Genomic DNA, 16,168 nt, shown 5'->3' with positions numbered 1-16,168 from the left:
GTGCCCCTGGATAAGTGAATAAAGAAGAGATGATATATATATATATATATATATATATATATATACACACACACACACACAATGGAATATTACCATTTACCAGATATAAAAAAGAATGAAATCTTGCCATCTGCAACAACATGGATGGCCCTAGAGGGTATTGAGCCGAGTGTAGTAAGTCAGACAGTGACAGACAAATGTCATATAATTACACTTATAAGTGGACTCTAAAGAACAGAATAAACAAACAAACGAAACAGAAACAAACTCATACAAAGATACAGAGAATATTTTGATGGTTGCCAGATGGGAGGGGGTTTGGGGGTGGATGAAAAAGGGGAAGAGATTAAGAAGTACAAATTGGTTGTTACACAGTAGTCATGGGGATGTAGGGTATCGCATAAGGAATATACTCAATAATATTGTAATTATGTATGGTGTCAGATGGGTACTAGATCTATTGGGGTGATAGATGGGAGGGAGTTGAGGGTAGGGTAAAAAAGGTGAAGGGACTAAGAAATACAAATTTATAGCTACAAAATAGTCATGGGGATGTAAAGTATAGTATAGGGAGTATAATCAATAATATGGTAATAACTAGGTATAGTACCAGGTAGGTACTGTTGAATGACTATGATGTACACCTAAAACTAATATTATATTGTATGTTAGCTACATTTTAATAAAAATCTTTTTTAAATTTTTTTTAAAAAATGCACACATTGAGAATAGTAGAGTGACAAAATAGAAGCAGATGAGGTCCTAAAATAGAAGCAGATGAGGTCTCTTTGTTCATTTCTAATTCACGAGACTTAATAACATAAATAGGTGGTGAATTTTTGCCATGTTCTTTTTCTTCAATGGGTGATTTTTTGCTTTTATATGCCATTAATCTAGTCTTATGCACTCTAAGTCTATTTCATTAATAAATCATTTGTGAGGTTAAACCATCTTTGAATTCCTGGCATATCTAAAGAACAGAATAAACTCTAATTTATTGAATATATTTCTTGAATATATTGAATTACTTGAATATATTTCTTTTAATACACCATTTGGTTGGGTTAGCTAATATTTTAGATAGGAATTTTACATTTGTAGTCATTGTAGTGAAAATTCTTTTTTTGATATTAGTTAAAACTTTCTTTATGGCCCAGTATTTGCTCAATAAAAAAAAAAAAATTCCCAGTGTACTTGAAAAGAATGTGTATTCTGTAGTTAATGAGTGCAGTATATTAAATATGTCTATTGGATCATAATAGTACAACTTGGGCTTCAGTTTCCTTAGTGATATTTTTGCCTGCTGATGTATTAATTACTGAGAGATGCATTACAGTCTCTTACTATGAATATACATTTATATATTTTTTCTTGTACTTCTGAAATTTTTGTTTTATACGTTTAATGGCCATGTTATTCAGTGTACATATATTTAATGCTGATGTATCTTCCTGTTGAATTAAACCTTTTATCATTAGGAAATGACCCTCTTTATCTCTAATAATATTTTTTGTTATGAACAATACTTTATGTGATAATTATTTTGTTTAGAATTTGACTTTTTCATGCTTTTGCTTTCAACGTCTCTGATTTAGATATGTCTCTCGGGCATATGGTTGGACTTTTATTTTTTATTCTGTTGTCTGCAAATTCTTGTCTTTTTTTTTTTTGTCTTTTTTCTAATAATTGTTTTAATTTTTCAATTGTATTAACATGTAATATTATATTAGTTTCAGGTGTACAACATAGTGATTAGACTTTTATATAACTTACAATGTTAATCACCCTTACAAATCTAGGTCCCTCTGACACCATATATAGTTATTACAATGTTATTGACTATATTCCTTATTGTATACTTTATTTACCCATGACTATTTTGTAACTGCCAATTTGTACTTCTAAATTCCTTCACCTTTTCACCCATCTCCCCAGTTCCTTTCCAATCTGGTAACATCAAATTGTTCTCAGTATCTGTTAGTTAGTTTCTGTTTCATTTGTTTATTTTGTTCTTTAGACTCCACATATGACTGAAATCATATGGTACTCGTCTTTCTCTGACTTACTCCACTTGGTACAATACCCCATAGGTCCATCCATGTTGTTGTAGATGGCAAGATTTCATTCTTTTTATGGCTGAGTAATATTCCATTGTATATATGTACCACCTCTTCTATTTCCATTCATTCATTTATGGGCAACCAGGTTTTCTCTATATCTTGCCATTGTAAATAATGTTGCAATGAACATATGGATGCACATGTCCCCTCAAAGCAGTGTTTTTGGTTTCTTTAGATGAATACCCAGAGGTGGGATTAATGGCCCTTTCTTTGTCTCTTGTTATAGCCGTTGTTTTAAAGTCTATTTTGTCTGGTATAAGTATTGTTACTCCAGCTGTTTGTTTGTTTGTTTCCATTTTGATGAAATATCTTTTTCCATCCCTTAACTTTGAGTCTGTGTGTCTTTTTATCTAAAGTGAATCTGTTGTGGACAGCATATGTACAGGTCTTGTTTTCTTCCAGTCAGCCACCCTATGTCTTTTTTTTTTTTTTTTTTTATGTTTGATTTCTTTTAAAATTACTACTAAAGGCTAAACATCAGATTTCTATACATGTACATAATATACGTATATTCAATAGAGGAACATATCTCACTTCATAAATAACTTCTACTTTGGGCTACACATTACAATGCATTACATTATGAGAGTATTGAGTAATAGCATGTTGATCTTACGTTTGTAACTTTTTTTTTTTTAATTTTTATTTATTTATTTATTTATTTAATTAGTTTCAGGTGCACAAGACAAAGCAAAACTTAGACGTTTATCATTTATATCCCTCACACTGTGTGAACCCCCCTCCCCCCATCCACTATCCCAAATTCTTGTCTTTTAACAAGATAATTTAGTCTTTTGCATTTACTACAATCAGCAGCATATTTGGATACATAGCTAAATTTTATTTTGTGCCTTTTCTTATCTACCTATTCTTTTTTCTTTTTTCCTGCCTTCCTTTAAATTAATATTTTTTATTCATTTTTTTCACTTTATAAGTTGGAAGTTGTAAGCTCTGTTTCTAAGGGATTAACTGAAAAATTACAACAATGGTGGGGAAAACACTGTCTTCACTCTGCTGTTTCAAATCTGCAAGTGTTATATAATTATATCCTCTGTATCTGTACTTCTCTAACCTTTCTAAAGCCATGTATCTGTGTTTCTTTCTTCTTCATATTTGTTTATTTTATTCACATTTTCCAAGAACCAATTTTTTCTTTTATTGGTCATATCTACATTTTATATTCTAGTTCACTGATTTTTGCTTTTTAAAAATAAATTCCATCATTCTATTTTGAGGGATTTATTTTGTTATACTTTTTTAAGTTTCTTGAGTTAAAACTTAGCTTATTTCAACTCTGCCTTTCTTGTTTTTAATAAATGTGCTAAAGGCTATGTACACTTCTTCCAGGGAATTGCTTTAGACCATCCCATAACCTCAGTATGTAGTGCTCTCTTTGTTCATTTTTAATTCACGAGACTTTGCTTTGATTTTCTCTTAAAACTATCTAGATAATGAGAAATGTATATGTTATAGATCTTTTTTGGTTCTACTTTGGTGTTCATGTGTAATTGTGTTTTATTGGGATTAGAGCATTGCTCCTTTTTAGGTTTAGTTGAGGTCTTATTTGTGGCTAATACTTTGTCAATTTTTGTTGATTTTTGTTGACCTGCCCAGCTGGGGCAGCTGGGCCCAGGCCAGAGGGACAGAGTGCAGCATGAACACACTCACTTGAAGCCCGTCTCATAGTCTGTCCCATCCACCCATCTCCTGGGCCCATTTTGGTCAGTGAGGCCCATCCATGTGTTCACAGGATCCATACGAAGCTGTACACATTTCTGGGGAAAGAGGAGGGTGGTGACCTCTCTGTAGACCAGTCAGACACTCCCATAAGTGTCTGTAAAGTCTTAATGTGTTTGTCCTGTTAACTCCCATCGTAGGTTGTGAATTCTATTTATCTGAGGTCTTCCCTTCCGTGGAACTGGTTTTCCTCATGTGTTTGGTGACTCTTAGTTGGGGCTCAGTTTTGATTCATTGTATTTGCTACCTGTGGATGCTGCTTCTGTTCACCGTAATGCATGCAACAGACATCAAGGAGTTTCATTCAAAGCTTTTGAAGCACTCAATACATTAGGGTGGTTCTGTTCCTGGGAAGTTGCTGGAGGTAGGATGGTCCCAGTAACAACACTATTTTCCAGCCAAGACTCAGAGAGCAGAGTAATTTGCCGTAAATCACATGCCTATAAATAGGCCAATACAGTTCTCCCAATATTCCCACTGCCCACCCAGGGCTTCCTAGTGCCACAGCCCACTCCCCACTCCTAATATCCAATAACCAGACAACTCAGAAGATTTATTATATTTCTCTTCTCTTTACTCTAAAAAACAGTTGACAATAACAACAAGCAAACTACAGAAAGTGGCATGGGTTTCAATACCCCCATCCCTCCAAACATCATTCTACATTCCTCAGACACTATCCTTTCACCTTCCCTTAAAACCTAGATGAAAATCCCTGAGAAGGTACAGGAGGCCTCCAGATAGGAGGATCCCCAAACCAGGCCCCTTAGGCAAGTGAAGGCATTGAGGAAATAAATTAGGGGAGAGGAAGCTCCTAGCTGGCCCTGTTCAGCTCTGTCTCGCAGACCCAGCGGTAGGGCCTCTGGCAGACGTCATCATTCCAGCGGCCATCATCTGTGAAGTGGGCACAGTCTTCGCCTCCCCCAAGCCCGTGCCCATACCAGTCATCTGGCTGCTCTGGTCTCCAGTTCCTAAGGAGACCAGACAAATGTGGGCCTCAGAAGGCCAGACCCTCAGCTGAGCCCAAGGAGCCCCTCTCACCCTGGGACCCACTCAGCTGGGACACCCGGGCCCAGGCCAGAGGAACAAAGTACAGCATGCACACACTCACTTGAAGCCTGTCTCATAGTCTGTTCCGTCCACCCATCTCCAGGGCCCATTTTGGTCAGTGAGGCCTATCCACATATTTCCAGGGCCCATATGGTGCTGGATAAATTTCTGGGGAGAAAGGAGGGTGGTGACCTCTCTGTAGACCAGCCAGCCTCCCAGATGTGCCCTCCAGAGCCCTCACCTGCTCCTCCACGGAGCCAACCACAGCCAAGTGCCCATTCTCCAGCTGGCAGTACTTCTCAGCCTCAGGCCAGGGCTTCCCAGTACGAGAGAACCAGTAGCAGCTGCCTTCATACTCCAGCCAGTTAACAGGGCAGCAGGTCTTTTCAGAGCCTGCAGGTGGCACAGAGGGTTGGTGGAGGAGCTGAGGTGATGCCAGGAGGGGAGGTGGGCAGAAAAGCATGTCTGGGCATCCCTCACCATTGCCCTGGAGGATGGCCAGCTGACAGCTTAGGCTTCGAATGTCAGACACGAAGGATTTCACATGGAGCAGCAAGCTGGAGTGATCTGGGGAGACAGAGGGCAGAGGGGGAGGGAAAGATGAGAGTGGAGAAGGAAAGGAGGTCAGTATGAGCACTGCGGCTTGGGAAGGGACTGCATCTGCAAGCAGAACCAGAGGCCAATCCCAGATGCCCCTGCCACAAGACCCCTCGGTTTGGACTGAGACACCCCTGTATCCTGTATACCATATGCTCCTTCTCTGACCTTCACTCAGGTCCTGCTGCTGCTTCTCCAGCTGCGACTCCAGGGACTTCATCTTTCTGCCCACACCTCCTCCTGCGGGAGAACCTTGCTCAGTGTCCCACGTCCCTAGTGTTCCACAGCCCCTCAGCCTCAGCCCTGGCTCCCCTCACCCTGAGTGCGCAGCTCCTTGACTTCGGCTTCCGTGCTCACTGTGAAATTGCTGAACGTCTCTCTCAAGGACCGCAGCTCCTCCTGCAGCTTGGAATCTGGGCAGGAGAGGGTGTGGATAGGACAAAATAAGAGGACTGTGTCCACCATCACAGCAGCCGGCATTCCCCCACCACCATTTCCACCAACCTCCCACATTGCTCCCTTCCCAGCCCGCCCCAGGGGCACCTACTCTGGGATCCAATCACACAGACAACCACCAGCAGCAGGAGGCTGAGGCCCAGGGAGAGCAGGAGGAGGCGGGGTCCGGAGCAGAGACGCTGAAAGAGCGGCTGGGGAGGAGGCGGCCCTGCAAGAGAAGAGGACGTCAGGGTCTCAGGGACAAAGGGGAGCCTGGGGCAGCTCTAGCGTCCTAGGAGGAGAGCAGGCTAAGGCTCCTCTAGTAGACTAGGAGGAACCATATAGATTAAGAAGTATGGGCAATGGGTGACCCTGAGGAGTCAGAGGCAACTGGATGTGGGGAAGGGAAGAGGGTTATGGATAGATAGATGCAAAGCTTTGGCGTGCCCTAGCCCTGCCCAGGCCCTGGACCTTTGCTGACATCTAGTGGCTTGACTGTGTCAGTGCAGCTGATTGAACCTCATCAGAGCCTTGAGGACCGAGTTGAGCGGGAGAGCGGTGGAGTGAGCCGCCAACTGGGGCAAGAGAAGGGGGATTCTTTCTCTCCCCACGAATCCCACTGCTCTTTGGCTGAGTGCAGGAAGAGAAGGCAGAGTAGCCAGACTTCAGGTCCTTCCAGTTGCTCCCACCCAGGGAGCCCAGTCCCTGTGAGCTGGAATGTGGGGCTTCCTCTCCATTTTCTCCTCCCCTGCAGCCTCTTCTCCCATCAAAGGGCACTCCCGTCCCCCAAGAACTGTATCCTCGCTAAGCCCAAACAAAATCTCTCTTTGACCTGAAAGTGGGTAGGGGGGCTGTTTTTGATGTAGGAGAGCCTCATCCTCCCTCAGATCAGAGATCCCCAGCCTCTTCACAGAAATCTTACCCTTTGATAAACTGATCCTAGACACACACACACACACACACACCCCCACACACACACACACACACAACGTTTATGGGGTGTTGGAAGAGGAAAGGAGGAGGAGGCCTAACTTCTTCCAGTTACACCCACTCCCCTGGGCCCACCCCCTCCCCAGGGTCAAGGGTTGAGAGGCATGCAGAAGCTCCTCCACCCTGAACCTCCTCTAAAAGAGGTGGTTCAGATACTGTGTTCCTGTGAGGGGAGAAGACCCAGTGATAGCGTCAGGGCTCACAGAAAGAAGCAGGAGCTGAGGTGAGGGAGCCAGAGCCACCCGATGCCTTTCAGAAATGGGGGGAGGTGTCCACTCACCTCCTCTGAGCTGATGATCATTTTCCTCGTTGTCCAGATGCTGAAGATCTTGATACTGCTTTGTCATGGCAGGGTTGGCTGGGGTTAGGGTTGAGATTGGAACTGAACAGAGTTGGAGTGTGGAGTCCGGTCCCTTTCTAAATGATTGGTGGCTACCTAAAGACCTTTCTTCTTTCCCCCATTCCCTCCCAGGCCTGACACCCAAAATCCATCCTCTGAAATTTTCCCGCCCTGCCCTTCCCCTCCTGACAGCAGGTCCCCTCCACCATTCCCCCATCCCACCCCTAGTAAGTCCCCCTGCCTTTCTTCCCCTTTTACTTGCTGAAGGTCTCGAGAGTGACTCCTGGGTCCCCGCAATGCTGTGCAGGTCCCAGGCTAAGAAGGGAGCTGAAGCCTGGAGATTTGGGGTGCGCAGACAACCCTGGATAGTGGAAGAGGAGGAAGGGGCAGGGTCCACACGAGGGTCCTGAGCCCTGGGCGTCTGCGTGTCTGCTTGTCTGTGTGTCCTAGAGCTCTGAACCTGGCATCAACAGTGCCAGGGACTTTGGACGTAAACAGAGGTGGAAATGGATTTGAAACTCGGGATCTGTGGGGGTGGGAAGGGGGGGTTAGCAGGGATTTGTTGCCTCTGCTTTCTTCCCTGAGGAGGGGGAATCTCCTGGTCTGTCCCCCACACCCCCATTTACTGGTCACCACACTCATTGCATGGTTTGGGAGGGGAACCAGGCCAGGGGGGCAGGGGGGCCATTTCCCCTCTGCCCCTGCCCCCGTCACTTCCTGCCTCTAAATTCCCAGAATTGTTGGTGTCTCCAAATATCCCTGACTGGGATCAGAAGGACCGGTCTTTGCTCTTGCCCAACCTGGGCCTGTGACCCTGGCATCTGAACCTAGGCCCCAGCTTCCTTGGGGGCTCACCACCAGACTCCCCAGCTCCGGCTGACTAACTTCATTCACTCTCCTGGAGTAAAGTTCCCCAGCAGCATGGGGGGCAATGAGGGGAGAGCAGAAGAGCAGGCTTTCCCCACCCCAACTGGGATGGGTGCCAACAAACCTTTATTGACTCCTACTGTGTGCCTGGGGCTTTTCATTCATTAACTCCTCTCATTATCCCCAGAGCACATCCTCAGATAAGGAAACTGAGGCTCAGAAGGTAAGAGCTTACCCAGGGTCACATCACAAGGAAGCAGCAGAGGAAGGACTGGAACTGGGGCTGCCTGACTCTAGCATCTTGTGCTGTCACCATGGCTGGGTCTTGGGGTCCCAGAGATGCTAAAATGTGGTTCCTCACAGTCCTGGGGGGGGGGGGGGTAGGGAGGGTTGTGTTCAGAGAGGGTTGTATGAATTCAAAGTATGCTAAATTAGAAATTGGGCAAGATTAAAGATATTGATAAGTTTCTCTTTAGGACCCAAATGTGAAATCATGCAAATCCTATGTTAGTTATTTCATGAGAAAACTAGTGTTTGGAGTTTTACATCATGTGAGACATTCAGAAACACGTCCATTGCATAAAGTATGAAAGCCCTGGCTGCACCCTCTTTTGTCTGAAAAAGGCCCATGTTGTTTGTATGTACTTGGACTGTGCCCAGTAATTTTGGTGACTATTGGGCTGTTATTTTAGTATTCTCTGATATTGTTCCTTACAATCTGGCTTATTCAGACAAACAAACCTACTCTGTTTGGGTTAGAACAGTGGCTATCCCTGCAGGAGTAGTGAGTGGAAGGGAGCATGGAGGGCTTCTGGGGTGATGGAAATGTTCAGCTTCTTGATCTGGACTCTGGTTGCACAGGCGTGCTCAGTTTGTAAAACTGCAGAAGGCTGTACACATACACAGAAAGCAGTGCCTATAACCACGGTCCCCAAACAGTGCTTGAACCAGTCCTGAAGAACACACTCCAAAGCCAATAACTTTAGAATGGGAATCAGAGGTGATAAAACACTGTGAAGAAAGCCAGACAAACAGCGTGGAACATCAGGTCGCTAATTTACAAGCAAGCCCTCTTTAAAACATTGGAGATAATCCTCAGAAACTAAAAAGTAGCTAAAACCAAAACTATGCCACAATGGTGGTAGATCTATGCACTCTGAGAATTCATCCACCCTTTACATTTATTCCTTTAAGAATATACACCTTGAATTATGCAAGGTCTTCAGAGACAAAGCCTTATGTACGAGGTCTGACAATTAAGTTTGCGAACTCATCCTAGAAAAAGTGGTGCGTGCCTCATTGCTGAATATCACTACGGTCACCTTCAGAGTACTCACTTTGGGAAGCTATGCACTGATGCCAGAGCCTAGTCCACCCTTCAAACCAATTTTCTAATCTTTTTCTGGAATAGCCATCAGAGCTGTCATCGTATTAACCTTAATGTCAGGAATGTCATAAAAATGTCTTCATTGGGGGCTGGCCTGGTGGCTCAGGCAGTTAGAGCTCCATGCTCCTAACTCTGAAGGCTGCCGGTTCGATTCCCACGTGGGCCAGTGGGCTCCCAACCACAATGTTGCCAGTTCAATTCCTCGAGTCCCGCAAGTGATGGTGGGCAGCGCCCCCTGCAACTAAGATTGAACATGGCACCTTGAGCTGAGCAGCTGCTGAGCTCCCAGATGGCTCAGTTGGTTGGAAAGCGTCCTCTCAAACACAAGGTTGCCAGTTCAACTCCCGCAAGGGATGGTGGGCTGCGCCCCCTGCAACTAGAAAACAGCAACTGGACCTGGAGCTGAGCTATGCCCTTCACAACTAAGAGTGAAAGGACAACAACTTGACTTGGAAAAAAGGCCTGAAGTACACACTGTTCCCCAATAAAGTCCTGTTCCCCTTCCCCAATAAAAAAAGAAAAAAAAAACCTTTTAAAAAAATAATAAAATATAAAAAAATAAAAATGTCTTCCTTTCAATATCTCCTTTATCTTCGGGTAAAGAAAGAAGTTATTGGGGGCCAGATCAGGTGAGAAGGGAGGGTGTTCCAATACAGTTATTTGTTTACTGGCTAAAAACTCCCTCACAGACAGTGTCATGGGAACTGGTGCATTGTCATGATGCGAGAGCCATGAATTGTTGGCGAAAAGTTCAGGTCGTCTAACTATTTCACGCAGCCTTTTCAGCACCTCCAAATAGTAAACTTGGTTAACTGTCCAGTTGGTACAAATTCAGAATGAATAATCTCTCTGATATCAAAAAAGGTTAGCAACATTGTGGCAACAAGTTCACAAACTTAATTGTCAGACCTCGTATGCATTTTCTATGATTGAGTTATAACGTACCACAAACTTAGTGGCTTAAACCAACACTCATTTATTAGCTCACAGCTCTGTAGGGCAGAAGTCCAACTGGATTCTCTGCTCATAGTTTCACAAAGTCGAGGTCAAGATGCTGACAGAACTTATTCATGGAGGCAAAGAAAAATAATCTGCTTCCAAGTCCAGTCAAGTTGTTGACAGAATCCATTTCCTTGCAGCTATAGGATTAAAGTCCCCAGTTCCTTGCTGGCTGTCAACCATGGGCCACCCTGTGTTCCTAAAGGCCTCTGCATTCCTCATCATGTGGCCCCTTCAAAGTCAGCAACAGTGACTGGAATCTTTCTCATGCTTCAAATCTCTCTGACTTCCTCTGTACCTTTAAAGGGACTCATGTCATTAGATTAGGCCCACCTGCATAATCTTCCTGTCTTAAAGTCAACTGTGTACTATATGAAGTGTGATTTTGAAAAAAGGTGAATGTTTAAATTTTTAAAAATGTATTACAGTAAAAGACACATTGCCATTAATCCCCCTCAAAATACTCCCCCTCGCTTCGAACACATTTATCCCATTATTCTTGCCACTTTCTGAAGCAATTCTGGAAGTCCTCTTTCGTGTCTTTAGTTGCACTGTCATGGCTGCCCTGATGTCCTAAACATTTACCTTTTGTGGTCATTTTGACTTTGAAGAGCCAGGAGTCGCATGGCACCACACCGAGTGAATAAGGTGGATGAGGACACACCGTAATGTTTTTGTTTAACAGAAATTACTGTACCAGAAGCAACGTATGACATAGAGTATTGTCATGAATGGAGGATGAAGTAAGGACACGAAAGAGGACTTCCAGAACTACTTCAGAAAGTGGCAAGAACAATGTGATAAGTGTGTTGGAAGCGAGGGGGAGTATTTTGAGGGGGATTAATGGCAATATGCCTTTTACTGTAATAAATGTTTTTATTTAAACATTCGTCGTATTTTTCGATCATACCGTGTGTGTGTGTGTGTGTATGTGTGTGTACATTTTTATACACTTATATACAATAGGTCCTCCCTTAACGTCATCAATAGGTTCTGTGACTTTAAACAATATATAACAAAACCAGTTTTACCATAGGCTGATTTATATAAACAAGAGTTAATTTCCTACAGCCTTTCATCAATGTTGTAACAAAATGACATTGAATGAAATGTTATTCAAGGACCTGCTATATATATAATCATATGTAAGATTAACTATATATAACATAACTGTTAGAGTGATATCTCATCATATTCACTGGTTCCAGGGAATATTGGGGGCCACTCTGCCTACCACACTTCACACAAAGCAACCTTGTCCCCTCTGAGCGCACTTTCCTGTAGAATGCGGAACACATGTAGAGAGCAATTTACAGAGAGGCTGGACTCCAAACCTGGGAACCTCACTCCTGGCATTAGACAAAGGCTCCCTAGAGGAGGTCTGTAATGTTGGTCTGGGAAAACAGGATTTTATCAGTGGGTATAAGCAAGTGACCCTGGGGAGAGAAAACAGTAGCAGAAGAGAAATGGCCGGAGAGGTAGCTTGGACCACTCTGAGATGGGCCTTGAATCTCGGGGTGAGGCATTTTGAATGTCATTCGAAGTGCAGAGGTCTCCAAAGTGGGGGATATGCACCCAAAAGGGTCACAAGATCATTTATTAGTGTGGCAAGAAGACATTAGACCTTTATATACATTGTCATCTCTTTTCTTTAGATTTCTACTTGGGAATATATTATATAAGGCACATAATAGATGTTTACAGTGGCCCATGTGTCAGGGATCTATTGCTGCAAAATGATCACTCCAAAACTTAGCAACTTAAAACAAGAACTATTTATCATCTCAGTTTCTGAGGGGCAAGAATCTGGGTGCAGCTTAGCCGGTTGGTTCTGGCTTAGAGTCTCCCGTGCCGTTGCACTCAGGATGTCAGTCAGTGCTATTTCATTTGAAGACTTTCTCCAGAACCTGGAGAAGCAGCTTCCAAGGTGATACATGGCTGGCGAGTTAATGCTGGCTATTGGCAGGAGGCCTCAGCTCCTCACCCCCTGGATGTTTCTGCAGGGCTGCTTGAGTGTCCTCACAACATAGCAGCTGGCTTCCCCCAGGGCAAATAATTCGAAGGCACAGGACGGAAGTGCAATTTCTTCTACAACCTCAGAAGCTGGTGGTTACACAGTCAGCCTACTCAATGTAGAAGGGAACTACACAAGTGCGTGAATACCAATGGGGGAGAATAATCAGGGGCCATCTTGAAGGCTGGCTACTACAACATGTATAGAATTATTAGGTGTGGGAATACATATTGGGGAACACACACCCAAAAACATTTTACTGATGGGCCCCTGAACAACAAAGTTAAAGACTGACTATAGACTACGGGGCTCATGAAGAGTTGTAGGCAGGGTAGTGGTGAGATCAGATCTGTCAGCTGAACAATGGCCTGGCCTTGGGGAAGGTGATGGGTTAAAGGTGGGTTGCCAAGAGTCAGGGAGCACAGTCAGGAGGCTACTGGGTTGGTGTCAGTGAGAAACAGTAATGCTTGAGGCCAGAGAGGGAATGTGACATGGGCAGAACTTAGCGGAGGAATGGAGCAGACCTGGTGGCGGCTGAATGTGTGCAGTGAGGGAGGAGAGGATGGAGCAGGGGGAAGACAGCAGAGCACCTGACCAGAACCCAGAAGGCTTCTGGAGATGGGTGTGGAGTCCTCAGAGATTTCTGGGCTGGAGACACTGATGGCATAGGTTTGGGTGTGGCCCAGGTGTGGCAAAATGCCTGTGATGACCTCTGCCCAGTGAGAGGGCACAGTGGGAAGGAAGCAGCCCAGGAAGAGCCCCAGGACTATCAATCATACGAGCTGGGAAGTGGAAGTGACCTTTAGGGCCAGTTCTGGGGACCCAAGTGCCATGTTAAAGACTGCCGAGGACAGAAGAGGATGGGCCTCCTATCAGAGTGAGTCAGGAAGAGGGAAGGGCTTTTCAGGCAGGGGGAGGCCTGAGCATTGAAGGGGCGGGTAGAGAGAGGGCACGCTTGGATGCTGAGAAGGAAGGATGCTGGAGATCCCCAGAAAGATGTTAAGGGGTGAAAGACTAGTACAGCAGGAAGAGCCTGAAGGCTGATGACAGATCTGAGTTCACCTTGCTCACATTGGGAAAGTGGGCTTAATGCTCATCTCAAAGAGTTATTGTCAAGGTTAAGTGAGAAAATTAGTGACAAAGCACTTAAGGCAGTGACTGGCACATACAAAATGCTCAGCATGTGCTAGTTATTTTCATTCTTATCATCACTAGCAGCACAGCCAAGAGTTGTTAGACCTTCAGAAACTCTGAACGTGTGGGAGGGTGCTGGGGAAGGAAGGTTGGGATCAGGGGAGCAGAGGATGTCTCTCCCCAAATCCCAGAGGGTGGTTAGCAACTTCCCTGGGGCAGAACTGGGGTGTTGTCTGAGGTACAGATGAGACCTGGGTTCTGAGCTCCCTCAGCTCTTGCCTACCCCTCAGAGCACTTTCAGCTACATGTTTGGAATGGGCCGGCCTAGCTCATGCCCCAGACCAAGGTTGGGACTACACCTCATTCCCCTCGGCATCCAGCAGACCTCAAGAAGAGGTGACTGAACAAGTGGGCAGAGGGGAAAAGCGGAGGCTCAGTGCTTTTCAAAAAGGGTGACCCAGTTGCCCAAATCTAGGAGAGGGTGAGCAGGGCTTGGGTGGCAGTGAAGCAGGAGAGGCTAAAGGAGGTGCCCTCAGGCTGGAGGGCTAAGCACCAGGAGCAGCGGTAAGGGAACAGGGGGCTCCCCAGGGCTGGCGGGAAATGACCACTGCACACAAGTTTAAAATGGGAACCCAAACAACCCACCCAAAGGCTTCAATATGAGCTCCTGCAGCCGGCGGGGCCTGAGATCCGTCTCTCGTAGCGTCCTTCTCCCTCCTGGCTCTCCTTCCCAGCTCCACTCTCTCCATCCCAGGTAGTGTTGGGACAGCCAGGATTCTGTGACCCAGGACCCTCTCTGCTCCTCTTTCCTATTTTTATTTAGAGGATGACATCTTTAGAAAGATTTAAAACTCCAAATGTTTCCAGGTTTTATTTAACTTTCAAGTTTACCCAGTAACTGAGACTAGATCACGAGGCCAATGGCAATATGCTACCCTTTTCTAAGTGTGCCCAGCAGGGTGCCAAAGGCTTTACATGGATTACTCGCCTTTATTCCTCACAGAAATCCAGCAAGGTGGGCAGTTATTATTCCCATTTTACATATAGGGAAACTGAGGCTCAGAGAAGTTAGGCTCTTTGCCCAGTTAGTGAGGCCATATTTCTCATCCTAACCTCACCACTGCCCCCTACCGCACCTTCTCCACCAGCACGGGGCGGGACCGGGGGCGGGGTAGGGGGCAGGGCCCAGTTGCACCCTTCTTAAACAGCTTACAACAGAGCTTTTTATGGCACTTTTTAAAAAAATCCACATAAAATCCTCAGGCCTTGCTTACTTCTCTGACCCAGCTCCTATTTATCTCCCTGCCCCCACCCTGCTGCACCTGTTTTCTCTGGCATTCCAAACCTCTTCTTACCTTGCTGTTCCTCTCTCTACCTAGTACACACCCCCACCCCAGGCTTCCTCATCGCTCAAGTCACAACTCAAATGTTGCTCCAAGAGGCCTCCCTATCTAAACTAGCAAGGACACATACCCATACTTTGCTTAGTATTACCATCATTTTAAATTCTCAGCATTCCTTTACTTCCTACTGTCTTTTGTCCCCACTGTATAAATCTCAAGTTCCCTGACATTGCATTCCTAGCCTTTCAAACACTACCTGGCACCAAAGAAGATCCAAATAAGTATTTATGGAAACAAATAGAGGGAGATGGAGGAGTCAGGATTTGAATCCATCTGTTTGGGTACCTCGTGCACCTATCCATACGAGGTCTCTTTAAACAGCCAGAGATGAGCTTTATAGATGTGGAAGAATACATCCCAAACTGCTAACATGCTTCCCTCTGAGAACTATGTGGAATGAAATGGGGAGGGACCTTTCTTTTAGCCATATATATTTCTATATTTATTTGAATTTTTGTAAGCTACATTACTTTTGTAATCTAGAAAATAATGCATGCAGAACTAGGTGATTTCACGCCTTCCTCAGTGAAGTCTCCTTAACCGCTTAGAGCCAAGTATGTTACCTGCGCACACCTTCCATAGCTCAGATTTCTCCCTTCAGCTGATGGTAGAGAACATCAGCACAGCCTCAAACCATCTGTTCCTACGCAGAACCAAGCTAAGATTATTTGAAGAACATTCTGGGAAGCAGTGCTTCTCCACCCAGCAAGACATCAGAATCACCTGGGAAGTTTCCTGAAATGCAGACCTCTGAGTCCAAACCCCAGGATTGAGTTTACTGGATACTGCACAGAAAACCATGCAAGGCAATCCAGAGGGGACCACTGGTTTAGGTTGACACACTTCCAGGGATCTCTGCCTTTATCATTGGATCAGTTTAGGCTGGGGCAGCCATGCCCTCCCCAGAATCACTGCCCCTGGAGGTGGTCTTTTGCACCCAACTCTCAAAGTCTGTCAGGGGTAACTAAAAACTGCCCTTTTGCCCTGTTGAGGACTTAACCATAACTCACAATTCTTAGTACCTTCCACCTCAGCCTTCCGCCTTGGGGCCCCTGAATCAGAGGGAGAAAGGGGTGGTATCACAGCAGGTGCCAG

General features: G+C 45.0%; 1 protein-coding gene across 1 annotated transcript; it reads right to left on the bottom strand.

Moving 5' to 3' along the window:
- Positions 1-4,409: 4,409 nt before the first annotated feature.
- On the bottom strand, positions 4,410-7,728 carry ASGR1 (asialoglycoprotein receptor 1). Its single transcript, XM_074320122.2, has 9 exons — positions 7,528-7,728; positions 7,210-7,287; positions 6,052-6,168; positions 5,822-5,917; positions 5,673-5,744; positions 5,388-5,474; positions 5,149-5,300; positions 4,969-5,075; positions 4,410-4,828 (listed from the first exon to the last, which is right to left on the bottom strand). Exons 2-9 carry the CDS (start codon positions 7,274-7,276, stop codon positions 4,672-4,674), a joined length of 855 nt encoding a protein of 284 aa, XP_074176223.1. The 5' UTR covers positions 7,277-7,287; positions 7,528-7,728; the 3' UTR covers positions 4,410-4,671.
- Positions 7,729-16,168: the final 8,440 nt, after the last annotated feature.

Source organism: Rhinolophus sinicus, chromosome 12 (genome assembly GCF_057876585.1).
Source record: "Rhinolophus sinicus isolate RSI-liver-muscle chromosome 12, RSI-T2T, whole genome shotgun sequence".
NCBI classification, from domain to species: Eukaryota; Metazoa; Chordata; class Mammalia; order Chiroptera; family Rhinolophidae; genus Rhinolophus; species Rhinolophus sinicus.
This window is presented reverse-complemented; position numbering and strand designations above follow the sequence as displayed.

Bases quoted from the DNA above. Each gene is read 5' to 3' on its own strand.
- ASGR1 (XM_074320122.2), bottom strand. From the start codon at position 7,276: ATGACAAAGCAGTATCAAGATCTTCAGCATCTGGACAACGAGGAAAAT. The intron at 5,076-5,148 runs GTGAGGGCTCTG...CTTTCTCCCCAG, and splicing joins TTGGCTCCGTGGAGGAGCAG to AAATTTATCCAGCACCATAT. The intron at 4,829-4,968 runs GTGAGTGTGTGC...TGGTCTCCTTAG, and splicing joins GACTATGAGACAGGCTTCAA to GAACTGGAGACCAGAGCAGC.